General features: G+C 37.0%; 1 protein-coding gene and 1 non-coding gene across 13 annotated transcripts in view; both read right to left on the bottom strand.

Moving 5' to 3' along the window:
• Positions 1-18058, bottom strand: part of Sbf2 (SET binding factor 2) — a 450794-nt gene that overhangs the window by 32000 nt on the left and 400736 nt on the right. For 9 of the 12 annotated variants that reach the window (XM_087211305.1, XM_013074593.3, XM_087211302.1 and 6 more), the window contains 5 exons: positions 17267-17362; positions 8224-8408; positions 4544-4720; positions 1912-2013; positions 997-1182 (listed from right to left, as the gene is read on the bottom strand). In XM_087211305.1, the coding sequence (XP_087067431.1) occupies positions 997-1182; positions 1912-2013; positions 4544-4720; positions 8224-8408; positions 17267-17362 (746 nt within the window). The remainder of the gene's footprint in view (positions 1-996; positions 1183-1911; positions 2014-4543; positions 4721-8223; positions 8409-17266; positions 17363-18058) is intronic. The other 3 variants (XM_013074594.3, XM_087211306.1, XM_087211307.1) reach the window with 1 other exon arrangement.
• On the bottom strand, positions 11383-11489 carry LOC147827998 (U6 spliceosomal RNA). Its single transcript, XR_015451510.1, has one exon. It is a non-coding gene; the product is annotated as a U6 spliceosomal RNA (small nuclear RNA).

Below are 18058 nucleotides of genomic sequence, written 5' to 3'. Positions count from 1 at the left end.
AAAATTCAACTGATTAATAGAATAAAAACAGAACAGCCACATGCCTACTTGACCTTTTCAGAAGACCCAGTTCTATTTTTGGTTCCTAAAAACATTTCTATCTTTCTTTCCAATAAACACTTGAAATCCATGTATTTCAAAGAGGTTCATTGTTATGTCGGACATGTCAGAATCTGTTCATCTATACCCCAGGATTGTAGTGCAGATGACACAAAGCTGGAAATATCAACCTTACTTTTCCTATGCCAATTTAGCCTTCAACTTGAAGGCCCAATGCCATCTAATTCTTTTTTTTGGTTTATTTTTCTTTTTTGGTACCGGGGATTGAACTCAGGACCTTGTACTTGTGAGGCAGGCAGCGGCACCACTGACCTAAATCCCTAGCCTGAGTGCCATCTAATTCTCAAGCCCAAACCTGAGCAAAAACCCATCAAGAAGGGTCTGTAACTGATGTTCATGAGATGACAGTTTAGAGTACCCTCACTGGGCTTGACTAGGTTATATACTTGCTAGCCTCTTGATGAGCCCCAGTTAGCTCATCATGTAGAACTAAGACAGTGATTTTAACCTCATAAGTTTGCTTGGCTGGGGCTGATTATTTCTCTAATGATTAGGCTCTATCTACCGTGTTTCCAGGGATATGTAGGGCCCTCTCAAACTGGATAGGCCAAGTGCTGGCTTTTAGGTTGTGTCAATACCTGGAGATTTTTGCTGTTCTACCCTAGTGCAAATCTTGGAGAATAAGTATGCTTGATCCTCTTCTTTGGAGATGGGAATTTAGAATGCTAACTACCTCACTTAGGGACCAGTTCAATAGTCAGTTCAGCAGTCCTACATCCAGAAGCCCACTGGTTCTTTTTCTTTTCCATTTTGAGGAGTCTAATGATACGATTTTAGCACATTCTATGACTATGTTACCTAGCACAGCACTACACTGCTCAATAAATGGTAATACTTTTTTCCTTCAGAGCAATCAATTTATACCTTTGTACTTACCTGGTGTACACAGTCTAAGAATTGCAGGAAGACTGGAGCAAAACCACTACCCTGAGAGTTGAGGGTCAAGCTGCTCCTCTGACTGAATTTATGACCAAAAGAGAGCCACTCTTTTTCAACCAACATTCTGAAACCTTCAAGTGTCCTATAAAAGGGATCACTGAGTAACTGTACCAGGGAGGTCACCTAGGGCAAAACCAGAAGAGATACACTTCATTAATTTCAGTCCTGAAAATGTTCTGCTTCTTAGATTAAAAACATTTCCTTTTGATGATGGCTAATTCATAAGTGAAGTTACCTGGACAGTAAACGTGTTCACTAACTGTTCCAGGATGGCAATCAAATGGATTCTGCACTTTCCAGTAAAAACTAAAATTCATTTTGGTTACAAGTTTTATTTCAGGGAGTTAATAGTTTTAATCCTCAACTGGCCAATTTGCTGACTGTGGCCTTTTGCTAGCTTGATTAATGAAGTCAGAGGAATAGTTCAAATATATTCTATTTTTAAAAAATGTATTCTATTTTTTGCTAGGTGTAGATTAATGTGTTAATGTAGTTTATATTCATACTTTCCCTTTTCATTTTGCAGTTAATAAAGGAGGGACTTAGGGCCAGAAATAAGACAGATAAAACCCAGCAAGGATGGTCCATGTCCCACATGGCTGACAAAGGGCTCCATCTGCAAGCTTATATGGTGCATCTGTAGATATGGGAACCTGACACCCTGAACCAGAACTGGAGGCTTTGCAGGGGCTGACAGCTCAGGGCACATATCTTCTTCACGGATACCAGGTGGTGTTTACAGGACTGTTTTTGTCCATAAGCACACTACTCATACAAAAGATTATCCACAGAATTTTAAAAAAGGAAATACAGATATAAAATGAAATATCTGAAAATCTATTAAACAATTACTTGTGCAGTGATATCCCAGCCTTCTTCCAAACAGATCAAGACTGAGGAGCCATTCTCGAGTACTTCTGCTACCACCACAGCCAGCTGCATTATCCTATGAATCTAAAAGATAGGAAAGGAGGTCACAATTAGACAAGCACCTTCTGAGCACAGAGAACAGATGGAGTTGCTATTATCAGCCTTGGATAATCAAACAAGTGAAGGATGAAGCACTTGTAAAAAGAACCACAAAGTTCTTGTCAAATCAAGAGTAAACAATGACACATCTTAAAGGTAGATAAACAAAAACAATTAAAACAATGTGTTCAAATGATACATAATAAAATAAAATGACCTTATATGTTTTATCCAAAAAGCACAGGGCTATAATTCCATGAAGTAGAAAAGAGATTTTAAGTGGCCTTCTCAATATAGTTACTGGATTTAAAATTTGTTTCTTCCATGATGTAGTACATTCTTTTTCAGATACTCTTAATTTTTCTAGAATTAGTGTGGTGGTTTATAAAGTTGTGAGGATGTGAAAAACCAATGCATTGTATACTTTAATTTTAAAAAAAAATTTCTTCAGATAGGGTCTTACTTTGTGGCCCAGAAAAGGCTTTGAACTTTTGATTCTGTCTCAGCCTCTGAAGTGCTGAGATTGCAGGTATAAGCTCCCATTCCTGTTTGCACTGTACACTTTAAAAGGATGATTTTTATAGCATATGAATTGTATGTTAAGAAAAGATACTCCTATGTGTCACTGTGTATTTACATTTGTGTTCAGCTTTTAAGCCAGGCCAATTGACTTAAAGCCCTTTATGAGTAATTGATTAGGGTATAAACAATAGCTCAGATTTTAAAACCAAATGTGTATGATTCTAGTTTTTAAAAATATTTTGAGCATCATATGATGGACTGTCCAGTATGAATCCAACTCTGAACTAAAAAACCTCGTATTTTATTTATTTATTTATTTTTGGTACCAGGGATCGAACTCAGGATCTTTTGCTTGCAAGGCAGGTGGTAGAAGCACTGAGCTAAATCCCCGGCCCTAAAAAACTTGTATTTTAAACAGGTTATTTTAAGCACAGGGGCAAGATATAGTCTTATCTGAAAGTGGGAATCTCCTCTCTAGCTGTTCCTATAAAACTGCTATTCCTGGGCCTGAATTCTCTTACGCTTAGCAAATTTGCTGTATTTTGTCAACTTTTAAAATATCTTTATCCCAAGTAGGGCAATATTTTCCACTGTTTTAGTCTCTAACTGCTGGTACAGGTTCATTTGTCCAGCAAGAAGCAAAGCACAGAATATATCAGCAACACAGAGAGATAATAGTTGGGTGGTAGGGACGGTATGGGCCTGGGGCTCATAACGTAGGGACAGAAGTAAGTATTGTCAGCTCTTTCTTAGGCTACTCAGAGTATCCTAAACTGCCTTAGGAGTAATGTACATATCCTGATAATATAGTTATAACCAACTACATATGTAGCCTTGTTTCTCTATAGTTTAAGTACCTTGAGAAAAAACTGTCCTGGGTACTGACACTGTTTCTTGGCTTTTTTGCCTTTTAGTCCCATATACTATAGAAAAACAAACCTTTTTCCTCCTTAACAGAGGGTGGGTGCTTGAAGGAGGTAGATGTATGCAAAGTACTAAAAAACTGGAAATTCTTGTGGGTAAGAAGGAATAATGGACATAGCATTAGGGACCGAAAGACAAAGCTTAAGTTATACTGCAGAGATGCTCTTGGCCAAAAGTCTGTATCAGTGTCTAAAGTATGCATGTCATAAATATATTTCTTTCTGTGGTCTGGAAGAAACGTGTGCTGGCATACGTATTTCCTCTTAATTGTTCAATAAAAGCTCAATTAAGGGCCAAGGATTTAGTTCAGTGGCACTGTGCCTGCCTCCCAAGTGCAAGGTCCTGGGTTCGATCCTCAGTACCAAATAAAAACAAAAAACAAAAAACAAAATAAAAGCTCAATTAAAAATATCCTAAGGTTGGGCCAGGGATTTAGCTCAGTGGTTCCAGTGCTTGCCTCACAAGCGCAAGGTCCTGAGTTCAATCCCTGGTATCAAAAAACAAAAAACGAAAGTAAAATATCCTAAGGTTGACCGAGCTGAATGACAGATGGACAGTTTTACTCCAACCTTAGGTAGGTTTGAGGCATCCAATGTGCTTTTTTGGTAGTGGTATGGGGGTGATTCTAAAATCTAGAGACACAGAACAGGCAAATAAATAGAAGGTGAGAAAGAGAGAGGAAAAGGCTCTTAGAGTCATGCAAAAATTGCCTTTCTTATATCCTGGATCTGTACTGGCTTGATAACAGAACTGGAGCTCTATAAATACATGCTGATTAAATTTATTGTACATAAAATTTTCCACACAAAATAATTTTCTCCTCATTAGCATCTTATAGACACTAAACTTTCAATTACACAGAGATAAAAACTCAGTCATCAAGAATTCTACCTTCTCCCTCTTACACAGTGTTGCCTCCTGAAATTGAAAGACCTTAACAGAAAGCATACAATAGAGGAGAATGTGGAATAGGGAGGAATAAAACATCTTTTTCTCAAATACTGTATTGGTTCTGTATCTCCACCTGGCCCCTTCTTAAAGTTATAAGACAAACTTCTTGAGACATTACCTGTGGGAGCCACTCAGAGTCTCCCAGGGCCTTCAGGAAGGTCACTTCTGAGTCAGTAGGAATGGTGCTTGGGATACAAGCCCTCATCAGCTTTTTAAAACTGGCTTTCACTTGTCGGATTTCATGAAATTCTACAGGAACAAACTCACAATTTAAAGCAAATTCTACCTTGAAGCTCTGTGGATGAAGATGCAGAAAATTAGGCATATGAAGTGCTTTGGTGAAAAAGCAGTTTTCAACAGTGCAGTGGTTAACAGTATATACAGTTAATGAGAACAAATAGTTGCAAAGGCTGCAATGGGTTGAGGAAGCCAATGCTGTATAGCTCATGTGTCAGCAGGCTCTAAGGTCTAGTGGTGTGCCTCTCCTTTCTAGAGTACGTTACTCATCAGAGGAATGCTGTCATCTGAGAACCTAATGAGACAACCAGTAGGCTGGAGCTTGGTGCAGCTTATACCACCACACATAAGCCAATCAAAGGCCATGAACCTAGAGGTTTAAGGAGCTAATGACACATGGGACAGCAGGGTTAATCTACCTGCATAAACTTAGTCTTTGCAAGATGGACACTGTAATTAAATGGTAATATAATGGGGTTCCAGAACTGTACAGATTCGATTTTGCAGACATACATACAGTTGTTGATTAGGCAGGTAAAAGGTATTCATTGTAAAAATAGAAAAAAGTAGAGATGAACACTGAAAAAAATAAAAATTACTATCTCACTGCCCTAAAACTATTAAATGTTGTGGTTACTTTTTAAAAGTCAATAATAAAAAATTATATACAATAAAATATGCAAGACTTAATTTCTATCTTTGGGATTTTCACTTACTATGAAACATGTATCATCTATGTTTCTTTGAATACTTTTTTCATTTACATCTTTAATCCATATGAAATTTGTATTTGTGAGGTATGAGCTGTTGCATTTGTAATTAAAGAACATTATACTGGCCCAGTGGTGTATTTCATTTTGATAATCTAGTTGCCTAGTTCTGAAGAAGATTTAAAAGTCCTCTAACTTCTCACGCCAAAGAATGAATTAATTTTGTTTCTTTTTACTTTCTTCACCTTCTGCTCAAATTAATCCACTGGATCATCTGCTTTTCAAAAATAAAACTTTCTGGAGATAGGATTTAAAATGATGCGAACTTGCTTAATAATACTAAATTGTACACAACATGGTTAGGATGGTAAATTTTGTTGTGTATTTTGCTACAATTTAAAAAATCCTGCCTCTATATAGTCTGTTTAATGTTTTATATTGCTTAGCTTGGAGCTTAAAGGTCTATTAAAAATTTAAAAGAAAACAAAAAACAACTACTTTATTATTATTATTTATTTATTTATTTTTGGTACCGGGGATCGAACTCCGGTTCTTGCGCTTGTGCAGCAGGAGGCAAAACCACTGAGCTAAATCCCTGGCCTAACTACTTTATTTTTAAAAAATCAGCATTTATAATATGTATCAGGAAAAAAAAGCTTCTTTGTCTTAAGACATTTGTCTTTATGATATATATATTTTTTGGTACCAGGGATCGAACTCGGGTCCTTGAGCTTCTGCAGCAGGTGACAAAACCACTGAGCTAAATCCCTGGCCCTGTCTTTATGATATTTTTAAGAAGCTACTCTACAGAAATAATCTAAAATACAGGGAAAGATCCCTATTGAATTATACCTTAACAACCCCCCCCAAACCCTATATGGTTGCAAATGTGACTGGAATTTTACATATAGAAAATAAAGAAACCTAAGCATCCAACACTATTAAGATGGTAAATAGTGACTTTTTAAGGCTTGATATAAAGAACCTAGCACTATATATGAGTTCCTTTATTTTTTGCAACTTATAACAGATAAAAGACAGTTTGTTAAAAAAAAAAGATAGTTTTCAGGAAACATAGATTCCTTTCTGTTTTTCAACTATTTGTGAGCTATGTATGACTACTTCTTCTTTTTTTTTTTTTTGGTACCAGGGATTGAACTCAGGACCTCGCGCTTGCCAAGCGGTAGGTGCTGTGCTGCGGAGCCACATCCCCAGCCCTAGCATGGCTATCTTACAAGCCAAGTTATTAAGCATAGTGCTAAGAGACACCGTTGGTTATAAGGATTTTGTTACTATTAATGATTATGAATTTAAAAAGGAGAGGAGGCCAAATTCAAGATTCTTTTTGTTAAGTCACTGTCTCTTATTGGCTTTCTTTTAAGCTTCCTTTGTTGGGACACAAAGATGTGGACTTGTAGCTGAACAGCAAGCACAATGTTAGCTAGAATGTGGCACACATCAGACAGATAGGGAGCCATCCTCTACAGACACAACTGAATTAAGGAAGGGTCCCAAGTGGTCTTTCTTACTCAAATATGCACCATCATGTAGCTAACCTGAGGACTGATGGGTAAAAGGAACATCAGAGATGAGCATTCTGGAGGCAAACCTCAGGATGATTAAGAGCATGTGCAGGAAGACTTGCATTGCTCTTGAAAAGAGCTCCAGCTATTTTCTGGATATAAAATAGTCTGTTGTATCAAAAGACACATATGTAGTGATTTAACGCCCTCTCCTCTAAAGGTTGGTAATTCAATGATTGCAGCAGTTCAGACACCAGCAAAGGGCTGCAATGCAATATGCACAGAGGAGATGACTCAGTCACTGGCATCTTAAAAGCCAAGCATGTGGGATCTTGCTGAGAGCACCTTGCCTACAGTCTACCCTGTACAGTTCAGCCAGAACTGTCAAGATTGCCAGTGCTAAATGCTAAGGGGATTTCTGAATTAAGAAATACGTTTGTTGCATACATACTTGTCAGCAGTAATACAGTTTATTTTCTAATGTGTGATTGGAAAACAAACTCAAGACAGTACTGCTGCTTTTGGAGATCCAGACTATCTACAGTTTATGAGACCTCAGTATGTTGAAGCTTTTTAGCATAATATAGTAAGAATAAGGTTGATTAGCATGTAGTATTTTGATTTTCTGACATATTTTAGGACATGTGTCTCTACAGATACAACCTAGAAAAGTGTGAAAAAAAGTTACTTAGAAAAACTAGCTTTGGGGCCAGGGATTTAGCTCAGTGGTTCTGGCGCCTGCCTCACAAGCTCAAGGTCCCAAGTTCCATCCCTGGTACAAAAAAAAAAAAAGAAAAAGAAAAAGGAAAACTAGTTTTGGCCTTCCTTGCCTCCACTTGTGGTACCATAGTCTTCCTCTCTCCACCCTTCCACCTCCCTGTAGTCTTCTGTATTGACAGGTTTACAACAAAATCATCTGCTTTGCCATGGGCATAGGTACCTGTGGAAACTGAATCAAGATAGTGGGAAACACAGCCTGAATAAGCTCTATTTCTTTCTTTTTTTTTGTTTTTGGTACCGGGGATTGAACTTGGGACCTTGTGCTTGTGAGGCAGGTGGTGGAACCACTGAGCTAAATCCCCGGCCCCTTTTTTTAACTTCTTAATACTCCTGATGTTTACGCTGATTTTTAAGATTATGAATAAGTATTTATTTTCCTGGCTAGTAAATATGCACGGGGGGGGGGAGCAGGCGCACCAACTTTTTTTTTAGATTAACTTCAGGTTAATTACACTATAAAAAATTTCTGGGAAAAGTGGCTTGTGACAGGTTTTATAAACTGTCTCAGTATATCTGTAAGGTTTCTAAGTGGGAGAAAAACATCTTACCCTTAGTTGTGACTTTTCACCAAATATATAAAGGGCTGCTTGGCGTTTCAAGAGCTGGTTTTGTAGGTAGGTGCTATTACTGAAGGGGGTCGAGTGATCCTTGCCTGCCAGCCGGGCGCCAACATCAATGAAGGATGTTGGAGAGCTGATCAAGCGAGTGCTGGAGCGAAGACTTGCCCATACACCTTCACCAAGTCAAAAGAATTGAGTTGAGACAATTTGATGTAGGAATGGCATGAATAAGGAAAAAAATGCATGCTCTGGAGCCACAGTTTTAGAGGTAATAGTTAATTAAGTGATCATGGATCACAACAGTAATTTTCCATCTATTTTTGTAACATTAGCATTATTCAATATAGCATTTTAAAATCACCTTTGAATCAGAAGGACGTAGGAAGTCAATAAAATCCCATTTTTAAATGTTGATGTAACTTCAGTATTTATAAGTATATATTGAAATCATAAATAGAAAGAGGGTACTGACACAAAATAAAAAATGCAGGCAAGAAGCAATAATGAAGCCAGAGAATTAGAACACCGAGTAAGTCAATTTCTCAGGGCTTCAAGAAAGAAATAAGGAACATTTTCCTGCCTTCTTAGTTAATTCAACAAGAAATCTAGTTTAAGATATAAACTAGAAACTTATTAAATGTAAAATTGAAAGCTGGAGTTAGACCATATATATCATGCCAATGATGTAACTTTAAGTACGTAAAGATTATTTTATAGCATTTTCCAGTATCCATGAGAAATTATAAATTTAGTAATGCATTTCATTGAATCATAGGAGGCTTTATTTATAATATAGTCAGAAGCAGATGTATTCTAAGAGAAAGGCCAAGCCAAACAGCTAGAAGAGTCTCATGATGTAAGTTGACTTTATTTATATTAGAAAAATCAAGGATTTCTATATACAAGGGAGACTATTAAATATTTAAACATCCAACCCACAAGCATATGCTAATTATCAAATTTGACTAGCACTGCAGCACCCTCAAAAAACAAAGCCCCTCAGAAATGCCTGTAGACTATGGTGTTCATACCAGTGGCAGGGTCACAGGGTGGAGGGCTAGTGGGTTTTCTTCTCTATAGAAAGGCTGTTTGAGAAGTTTAATCACTGCCTAATGAAATAAAGACATGTTTGTAGGTGACTGGTCACATCTGCTTCTTTATGGGGTTAGGGAGCCAGTTTCCAAGAAAAGGTTTCATAGGTGATTTCTGTCTAAAATAAATTTATTTTTCTATAATTCTATATGCTTTTTTTAGGTATTATGACAAGTTGTTTATTTGTAAATGGAACCACAGGAAATTCAGAATGTGGATGAAGATAAAGGATATAGTTTGACAGACATGTAAAAAAGTCACTTGTAACATACTTTCATATGAAGATGGTTTAAAAGAGTGACACATCAGGACACTTAATACAGTACCTTGATTATGGATTCTTCCCTTAGCTGAAGATTTGGGATTTGACTGAGTAAAACATTTATCTGTACTCATGCACTGGTAGGTAAGATTAAAGACAGAGGAGAAATGAAATGCATAGAGCAGCAAACATCAGAGCAGGCTGAGTAAGAGAAGAACAGACTATTTTGGTACCGGGGATCGAACTCGGGTCCTTGCGCTTGCGCAGCAGGCGGCGAAACCACTTGAGCTAAATCCCCGGCCCCCAGACTACTTAATTTTTAAGATTAACACAGAGAGAAAATGTAAATATAATTAAAGTAGGAGGTTTAATTAACAAACAAAAAGCTGCACAGTCACAAAAAGATGAATTGAGTGCCTGTGAAATGAAATTCCAGCACCTATTTATAAATACTATAAGCACAATGAAATGGACAGCATGGCAGAGGGTGCCATTAAAAAATTATACCAAATGGAACAAGCTTTTGAAGATTGTCATTCAGGCAGAAATAAGCTTATATAATAAAATTAAGGAATTTGGGGTATGTGTGCAAATGTTAGGAATATACTGGCTCTAGTGTTGAAGGAGATTGACTGGCAAATGCTACGTGTTGTACAACACATTTGTTCTCTGAGCAAGATCATCACCAGGAAAGCTCTAGCAACCATTTGGAATAACTAAGGGCATACTTTTGCGGTAGAGCATTAAGTATTGCCACTGTATCTTCCTTTTTTTCTTTATTTATAAATTATATTTATTTTTTATACATATAAGCAGCACAAATTCATGATCCTGTGACAATGCCTAATACCACTGATCAGACAGCCAGCTTGTGATGACTGAAGAAATGACTTCTCTTAAAATCCCTACTTGCACCAAAATGATAGGCAGTATTAGAGATAATACTTTTGTAATTTGAGTAATATTCTTTTTTCCATTAGAAAGAAGTTATTTTATGACTATGGCAAACTTTATCTGGTAATAGCAAAATGCTGAGTAGTCACATCATTTCCTGAGCAAAAGAATTGCTCAAGTAAATTAAGGGAAACGATTTTTGCACTTATTCAGCATCACATGTTTTTTCTTTCTTTGTTTTGCATTACTGGGGACTAAACCCAGAGGGTCTTGCACATGCCAGGCAAGCATTCTACTACTAAATAATACCCTCATCCCAATAACTAACTGTAATATCAGTATTAATTAACTTGTATAATGGAAAATTGCACAAAATATGACATACTGTGATAAAAGAAAAGTCATTAGAAGTGATTTTCATTCCTACTTCCCTCCTTTGGAAGCAGGGAATAGAGCATTGATGGCATTAGTGGCCAAAGGAGTCCTAAAGTAAGGTTGCACGAAGCTGGCTAATGGCATACAGAGAACACAACTGCAAGACAGAACAAGGACCTGGGACTACATGGCAAAGGCACAAGGTCTTCTCTGTGCTGAGTGACTGCATTTCTTTGTGCTTTCTTACTGCAATATGGGATACTCAGATAATTACAGTGAAGCTCCTGATTCTAAGAAACTTCCTTGAACACATCATACTTTCTTTTTTAAAAATTTATTTTTTATTTTTTTAGATAACCTCTTTGTGGGGGCATATATATATTTATTTATATATTAATTGGTACATTTTAGGTATACATTTACATTTATCATTGGGTGTTTGTACCTGAACATGATGTACATTAGTTATTTTTTCCATTACCTATGTGCCCTTCACCCCCCCCACCCTTCCCTATTTAGATAGAACAAACATGGAACACTTCACGAATTTGCGTGTCATCCTTGCGCAGGGGCCATGCTAATCTTCTCTGTATCGTTCCAATTTTAGTATATGTGCTGTCGAAGTGAGCACCATCATAACTTTCTTTTGTTAGTCTCTAAGAAAACAGGAATGATTTCTCCCATTTTTTTATCTGGCAAAGTCCCTATCCCTTAAGATTTATATGCCAGTTAATCTTTATTGTCAAGTCAACTTGACTGGCTAACTCATTGCTAAGTTCATAGGTGAATGGGATATTAAGAGGTGGGGCCTAATTGAAGAAACAGGGCCATGGGAGCATGACTGTGGACACTATATCTGGTCCTTGGCCCTTCTTCTGGTGCTCTTTCCCTGCTCTCTGCTTCCTGGGTGCCATGCCTCAAGCAACTTTCCTTTGATGCCCTTTCTACCAGGATGTTCCAGCCTTGGAGCCAGTTGACCATGGGCTGAAACCCTTGAAGCGATAAGTCAAAATAAACCTCTCCTCCTCTATTGGTGGTACTTTGTTCCAGTAATTGAAAAATTTATCAATACAATGCAGGTATAATGTGAACTTCTTGGAAAGGCATTTCTAACTGACCTGACTTACAGGGAGCTCTATTTGAACTCTGATCACACTGCATTGTGATTATTTGCACACTCTTAGTCTATAGAACTGTGGGCTTGTAAAGGCAAAGGCCTAGCCATACTTACTCTTGTATCCATGCTGAGAGTCATACACATAAGCACTCAAAACATATATTTATTATTTTCTTTTTGGAAATTAATACAGTGTGGGCTGTTATAAATCTTTACTGTATCAACTCATTTATTTTCATTGTAAAAGTGAAAAGAGGCATATTAAAAACATTAAGTATGTCCTCAAATAGAGAGTCACTAATGAAAAACTGTCAAGTGCTTGTTGCTGAGCAGAAAGGCAGTAATAATAAAAATGGCCTGAACTGATATGGGACCAGTAGAGGGCTTTGAGAACTGGAATCTCATCTGGAAGCTGACTGACCAAAGAAATTTTACTACTGCATTGATGGTGGTAAGGGCTCTGTGGATTTCCTGAGTGATTCCTAGATGTCCTAAGTATTTAACACCAGCAAAGGACTAGAGTAGTCTTTTTCAAACTGCAGGATTTCCCTAGGGGCTTATGAAATCATTTTAGTAGGTCAATTCAAAATTTTTTTTTAAAAAGTGAGACAGATTACAACTGAAAACACTATGTCTACTGCATGGAGAACAGATGAATATTATTTCATAAAATGCTTAGTATGTACACATTTTACAATGTGGCTTAGTACTACCTGAAGTGGGGTACAAAATCAGTATGAATGTACACATACAGATATAAAATGTGTTTATTATTATGAGTTATGATCCAAAAAGTTTCAAAGTTACTGGCCTACTTTCTATGGCCTAAGATCAAGGAGGATCAATGCAATGTAAGAGCAAATTGATTCTTTCTTTCCTTTCAGTAGGCAATAGTAACTAACATTTATTGAAGTCCTACCATAAGTGTATTAAGTGTTTATTAAGTGCTTTATATATTATTTCATCTATTCCTCATAACTACCTAAAGCTAAGTATTATTATTATTTCCATTTTATAGATGAGGACCCTGAAAAGTAAGAGGTTTCCTAATTTGTTTATTACTATACAGTAAAAGTGGTGGGGTTACAGTTTTAATTTGAATATAACTGAAATAAACTCAATATATTTTGACCTATGAAATTATGTCACCTTAAATATGTCCATTAGGGACTGGCTAAGGAGAGTGCTTTTGTGAAGAAATGATGCAGTTCATTCCCCTCATGGGAACACATATTGTTCAGGTCATAAGTGTTTCCTAAGCACTAGTATTATTCCCTCTACTTTGTTTAGGTCAAATAAAGGAGGGAAAGAAATGGGATACTTAGGTTGGACGTGAGGATGGGGTACTTTACTATCAATGTGACATTATACCTAACCTAGTGCTCGAGACCCAAGATATATTCACTAAATGTTGCAGTGAATGGTACAACAACAAACTAACTCCAGTCCCAGGAACAGGGCTAGTTGGTGTGTGATATCAACAAAGTCACTTAATCTCTCTCAGCTTCTTAATATAGCTACTTTGGAGGTTACTTCAAGGACAAAATAATACATGTAGAGGAACTTAAGGGGTCATGAAAATGTAACGGGTAGAAAATTAAAAAGCTGCCTCCATGTGAAAGCTACTTTATTATATTTTTGATATTTAGAGGAAGTATCAATTTTCTCCTGGCATTTTTCTACTCCACAATGTAATTTCTCCAAGCTGTAAGTACATGTATTTTCCCCACAAGGCTAAAAAGCTTTTTTATTTTTAAATGAAAACCAAAATTGAACCCAGGGGGCCTTTTCATTGAGCTATATCGTTTGTCTGTCTGCCCACCCACCCACCCGCGCTATCTGTCTGTCTGTCTATCTATCTATCTAGGATCCTACTAAGTCACTAAATTGCCCAGGCTAGGCTTGAACTTGTGATCCTCTTGCCTCAGCTTCCTAAAGTGCTAGGATTACAGGCATGTGCCACTACATCTGGCCAAATATCCCATTTCAAAAGCTCTTGTGTAAAGCAGGATGTATTCCCTTGCATATCAACTCACCAGTGTGAATGATAAATGCAAAGTGATCCCCCCTGGCTGAAAAATGGTGATAGTCAAGCTCATCAGAGCAGCCAACTCTGGCTCATCTGAGCAGAAAAGGTGCACAGTGAAAACAACATAAAAAGAAAATTAAAAGTAAGGTTGTATGATAATGAAAGGAATGAAAAAATATTTAAAATAGAAGAGAATACAGGAGAAGGTTAAGAGAGAGAAGACACAGGAAGTTCTTCCCATACAGAATAAGTAAGGAATTTCTAGAGGAGTACCCAGTTCTATGGAAGAATGAAGACACCTATACTTGAAGTTAGGCACAAGAAAATGAACTGCTTGCAGGGACCGGAAAGTGTTTGTACCTTTGGCTGATCTGGTAGGTAAGCACTCTCCCTGACAAGAGTTCTCAACAAGAGAAATGCCAGAAAACTTAGGAGAAATCATTGTATTATCTTTTAGTTCAAATTCACTGAGAAGAAAATGATAAGAAGAATGAGGTTTGTATCCTAAATTTATAAAACAATAGGATTGTAAAAATTCAGAAAAAGACTATGTATGACTGTTACAAGTTGAATTATGTTCCCCAAAACTCATGTGTTGAAGTCCTAATCTCTAGAAACTCAGAATGTGACCTTACTTGGAAGTAGGATTGTTATAAATGTAATTAGTTAAGGTTATACTGGAATAGAGTGAGGCCCTAATTCAGTATGACTGGTGCCCTTCTAAAAAGGGAAAATTGGAGACAGACACAGAGGGAGGGAGGAAGCCATGTGAGGATGAAAGCAGAAACTTAGGTGATGGTTCCCTAAGCCACAGAATGTCAAAGATTGCTAGCAAACCTCCAGAAGCTAGCAGGGAAACATGGAACAGATTCTCTCTAACAGCCTGATCTTGGACCATAGCCTCCAGAACAATGAGACTATTGTTTAAGACACCTAATTTGTGGCACTTTTTTATGGTGGCCCTAGGAAATTAATATGACCTCAAGACCTAACAGATTAACTAGCAAGAGGACTTAAAAAAAAAAATTGAAAGGTCTTAAACTCCTGCAACTGCAAAAAGTTGGAATGACATGGTGAGATGGGGGGTGGGGGAGGAACTAATATGACTACCAGGACCCCTGCACATGGTTTCCAAAAAGGAAAAAAGTGAATTTTGTAAAATAGAGCTTTTAGAGTTCGATCCCCATACCAAAAAAAAAAAAGCTTTTATGTTGATTCTGAACCAATTTCTAGAATGGATTATTAATAGAATATTTATGATAACTTAGGAAAAAGCACTGATTCAAATCATGTCAAAAAAACCATACAATTTTTTGTAATACAGATAATAATCTGAAAGATTGACAATCTTAGATTAAAAAGATTAGTAGGGATTTAGAAATATGGGACAGGTGAGTTTTTTCAGGAAGACCCAAACCAGCATAGACCAATAACTTTTTTTGGAGAGGCTTATATTATTTTGCTGTAGGCCTTTGTCCTTAATGCTGGCTTGTTCAGTATTTTTTTTTTTTTTGGTACTGGGGATCGAATTCAGGTCCTTTGTTCAATATTTTTAAAGCAATAAATCACACAAAAACAGTGATCAAATCTATGCATGACAAAGGGCTGGCAAAAACAGTTAATACAATGGTAGAAAGAACTTGGGATCCAAAAGTATGGAACACTCTACATCTAAAAAACATCCTACAAGATGAAATTTTGGTACACCACATGGTAGTCATATACTTAGGGTCCAATAACAACCTTCAAGGTCAGTATTTTAAGAACAACAGCACATGTGAAGAAGAGATAGGGATTTCAGATGGTATTAATTTCAGCCTGGGAGAACCCTGTGATGGGGTTATCCCCATAACTAATGTAATCTTAGGCTGCATGAACAACTAGAGTTCTGAGATCAATTCTGTGGTGATGTAAATGGCAAGTGGATTATATCATTTGAATTGAAGACAGAGTTAACTAAAGTTCCTAAAATTAAATATGAGAATAGTTTTTAAATCCAAAGAGCTGAGGTATTGAAAATTACACTTAGTGTCTAACTTTGGAGGAAAGAGCTAGAGTCAACACGTAAAAGTTATATAGTGGTAGATTTTTTGATCAAATGAGAAAGAATTTTCTAACAAATAGAGTTGCTTAAATATGCAAAGGATTACTGTAAGGAAGAAATGAGTTTCCCATTACTGAGCAGAACCAAGTTCAAGGGAATTAAGAATTATAAGGGTGGGAACAAGAGGAAGAGTGCAAGATTCTATGACTCCATTGTGAAGGAGGACTTTACTATCGAGCTACCTAGTCTGGAATTTCCTCTGCAGAGTGATTTAAACTTCCAGAGATCAAAGTGGACCACCTTTTGAAGCATAAAATAGCTACTAGTTAGTCTTTCTTTATATCCTCATGCCAGCAGCTATGGTACCGCCCAGAGGAAAAAAAGAGAAACCCCAATATCATTCTTACTTTCTTATCTAGTTTAGAAAACAGGAGTAAAAACAATAGGCTTTGGAGGCATAGCTTTGGGTATGGTACCACTTTTCCTTAGCTGTTTATACTTCTGTGATCAGATGTTGTGGTCTGGATCTTAAACGGCCCCCAAGCCTAAGTCAAGTATTGAAAGCTTGGTCATTAGTCTGTGTTGCTATTGGGAAGTGGTGGAAACTTGGGGAGGAAGGCCTAGTGGAAGGAAGAGAGAAGTCATGGAGGGGTGTGCCTTTGAAGGGGATCTTGGATTCTGGCCCTTTTGATTTTTCTCTTTGCTTCCTGGCTGCCATGAGGTGAACCATTTCCTATAACACAAACTTCCCACCATGATGTTCTGCCTCATCACAGGCCTAAAGGCAATAAGGCCAAGAGACCAAGGACTAAAACCTCTGAAGCCATGAGCTAGTAAATCTTTCCTCTTTATGTAAGTTATTCTCTTCAGGTATTTTGTCATGGTAATGGAAAGTTAACACATCAGTCTTTCCACCCTGTGAACCTGGAGAATCATGGAGTGCTCCCAGGGCTGATGTAACATTTAAACATGCTCCTTTCATTCCTTACTGCTTCCAAATTCATCATTATGTAAGACATCAGCAGCATCTTTATCTATTGTGCCATCTGGCTAAACTCTCTGCCACTATGCTAGCAATTTGATCATTCATTTAGAGAAGGGTAATTAAGAACAATGTGAATCATAATTAGTGGATTTAAAAATATCTACTATCTAGAAAAAGGTTTTCTGTTTTTAAGGTTGTTATCAGTGCTCGTTTATAAAATCAATCTTACTAACCTCCTCGAGCAAAGCTATTGGATGGGTTTACATCCAAATGTCCTGGCACTACCTGCTTAAGCACAGTGGACATTCTTGAAGTCCTCCTTTCAGTCCCTAAAGTCAGCCAAAAAGAAGAACAAAAATCATGTCGTTTGGGTTAACATTACTCAAATGACAAAAAAGTTATCTTCATGTGTAGCATGTCTAATTGCTGCCAAACAGTTGTACTTTTTATGTACCCAAAGGTTTATTAGAGATAACAAAGCAATGTTATTATTTCATCAGAGATAACACACATTTGCAAGATTACGGAGTTAGGTTTGGCAAGTGCAATCAGAGAATTTAATGATAAATGAAGCAAGGCATGCATGGTATTACATTACAAGAAAAGCCACTCTCTGCTTATGTTGAGCTAATTCAAATAGCTGATTAAGCCAAAGAGACCAACTTCTCAGGTCACATGCTCCTGTGTCTAACACATTAGGGTTACCTCTACATGAACCCTTTGGGGTTCCATCACATGATGACTGAAACAGAATATTAGTACAAGTCTTAATAGTTTCATCCAAATCTAGAGAAAACAAACTGTACTGCAAAATTAGGCTACAGAAATTTTGAGAATTTCAAACTCGTACAAGATGATTTTTAACAAATATACATTTAATAAACAGATGTTCAACTTATACATTCAACTTCATAATATTTTAAAGTTTATATAAGGCAGCTTCTGGAGAGAAAAGAGGTGACTTTATGTTCCCTATCACCTCTCCTATTACTATTTTAAAAAGGAAATAATTACATTTCTAAATA

The sequence above is a fragment of the Heterocephalus glaber genome, unplaced genomic scaffold (assembly GCF_053883595.1).
Source record: "Heterocephalus glaber isolate CG9 unplaced genomic scaffold, H.glaber_assembly_v1.0 deba00001428, whole genome shotgun sequence".
In the NCBI taxonomy this organism is placed as follows: domain Eukaryota; kingdom Metazoa; phylum Chordata; class Mammalia; order Rodentia; family Bathyergidae; genus Heterocephalus; species Heterocephalus glaber.
The sequence above is the reverse complement of the archived record's forward strand: the minus strand, read 5'-3'. Positions and strand labels throughout refer to the sequence as shown.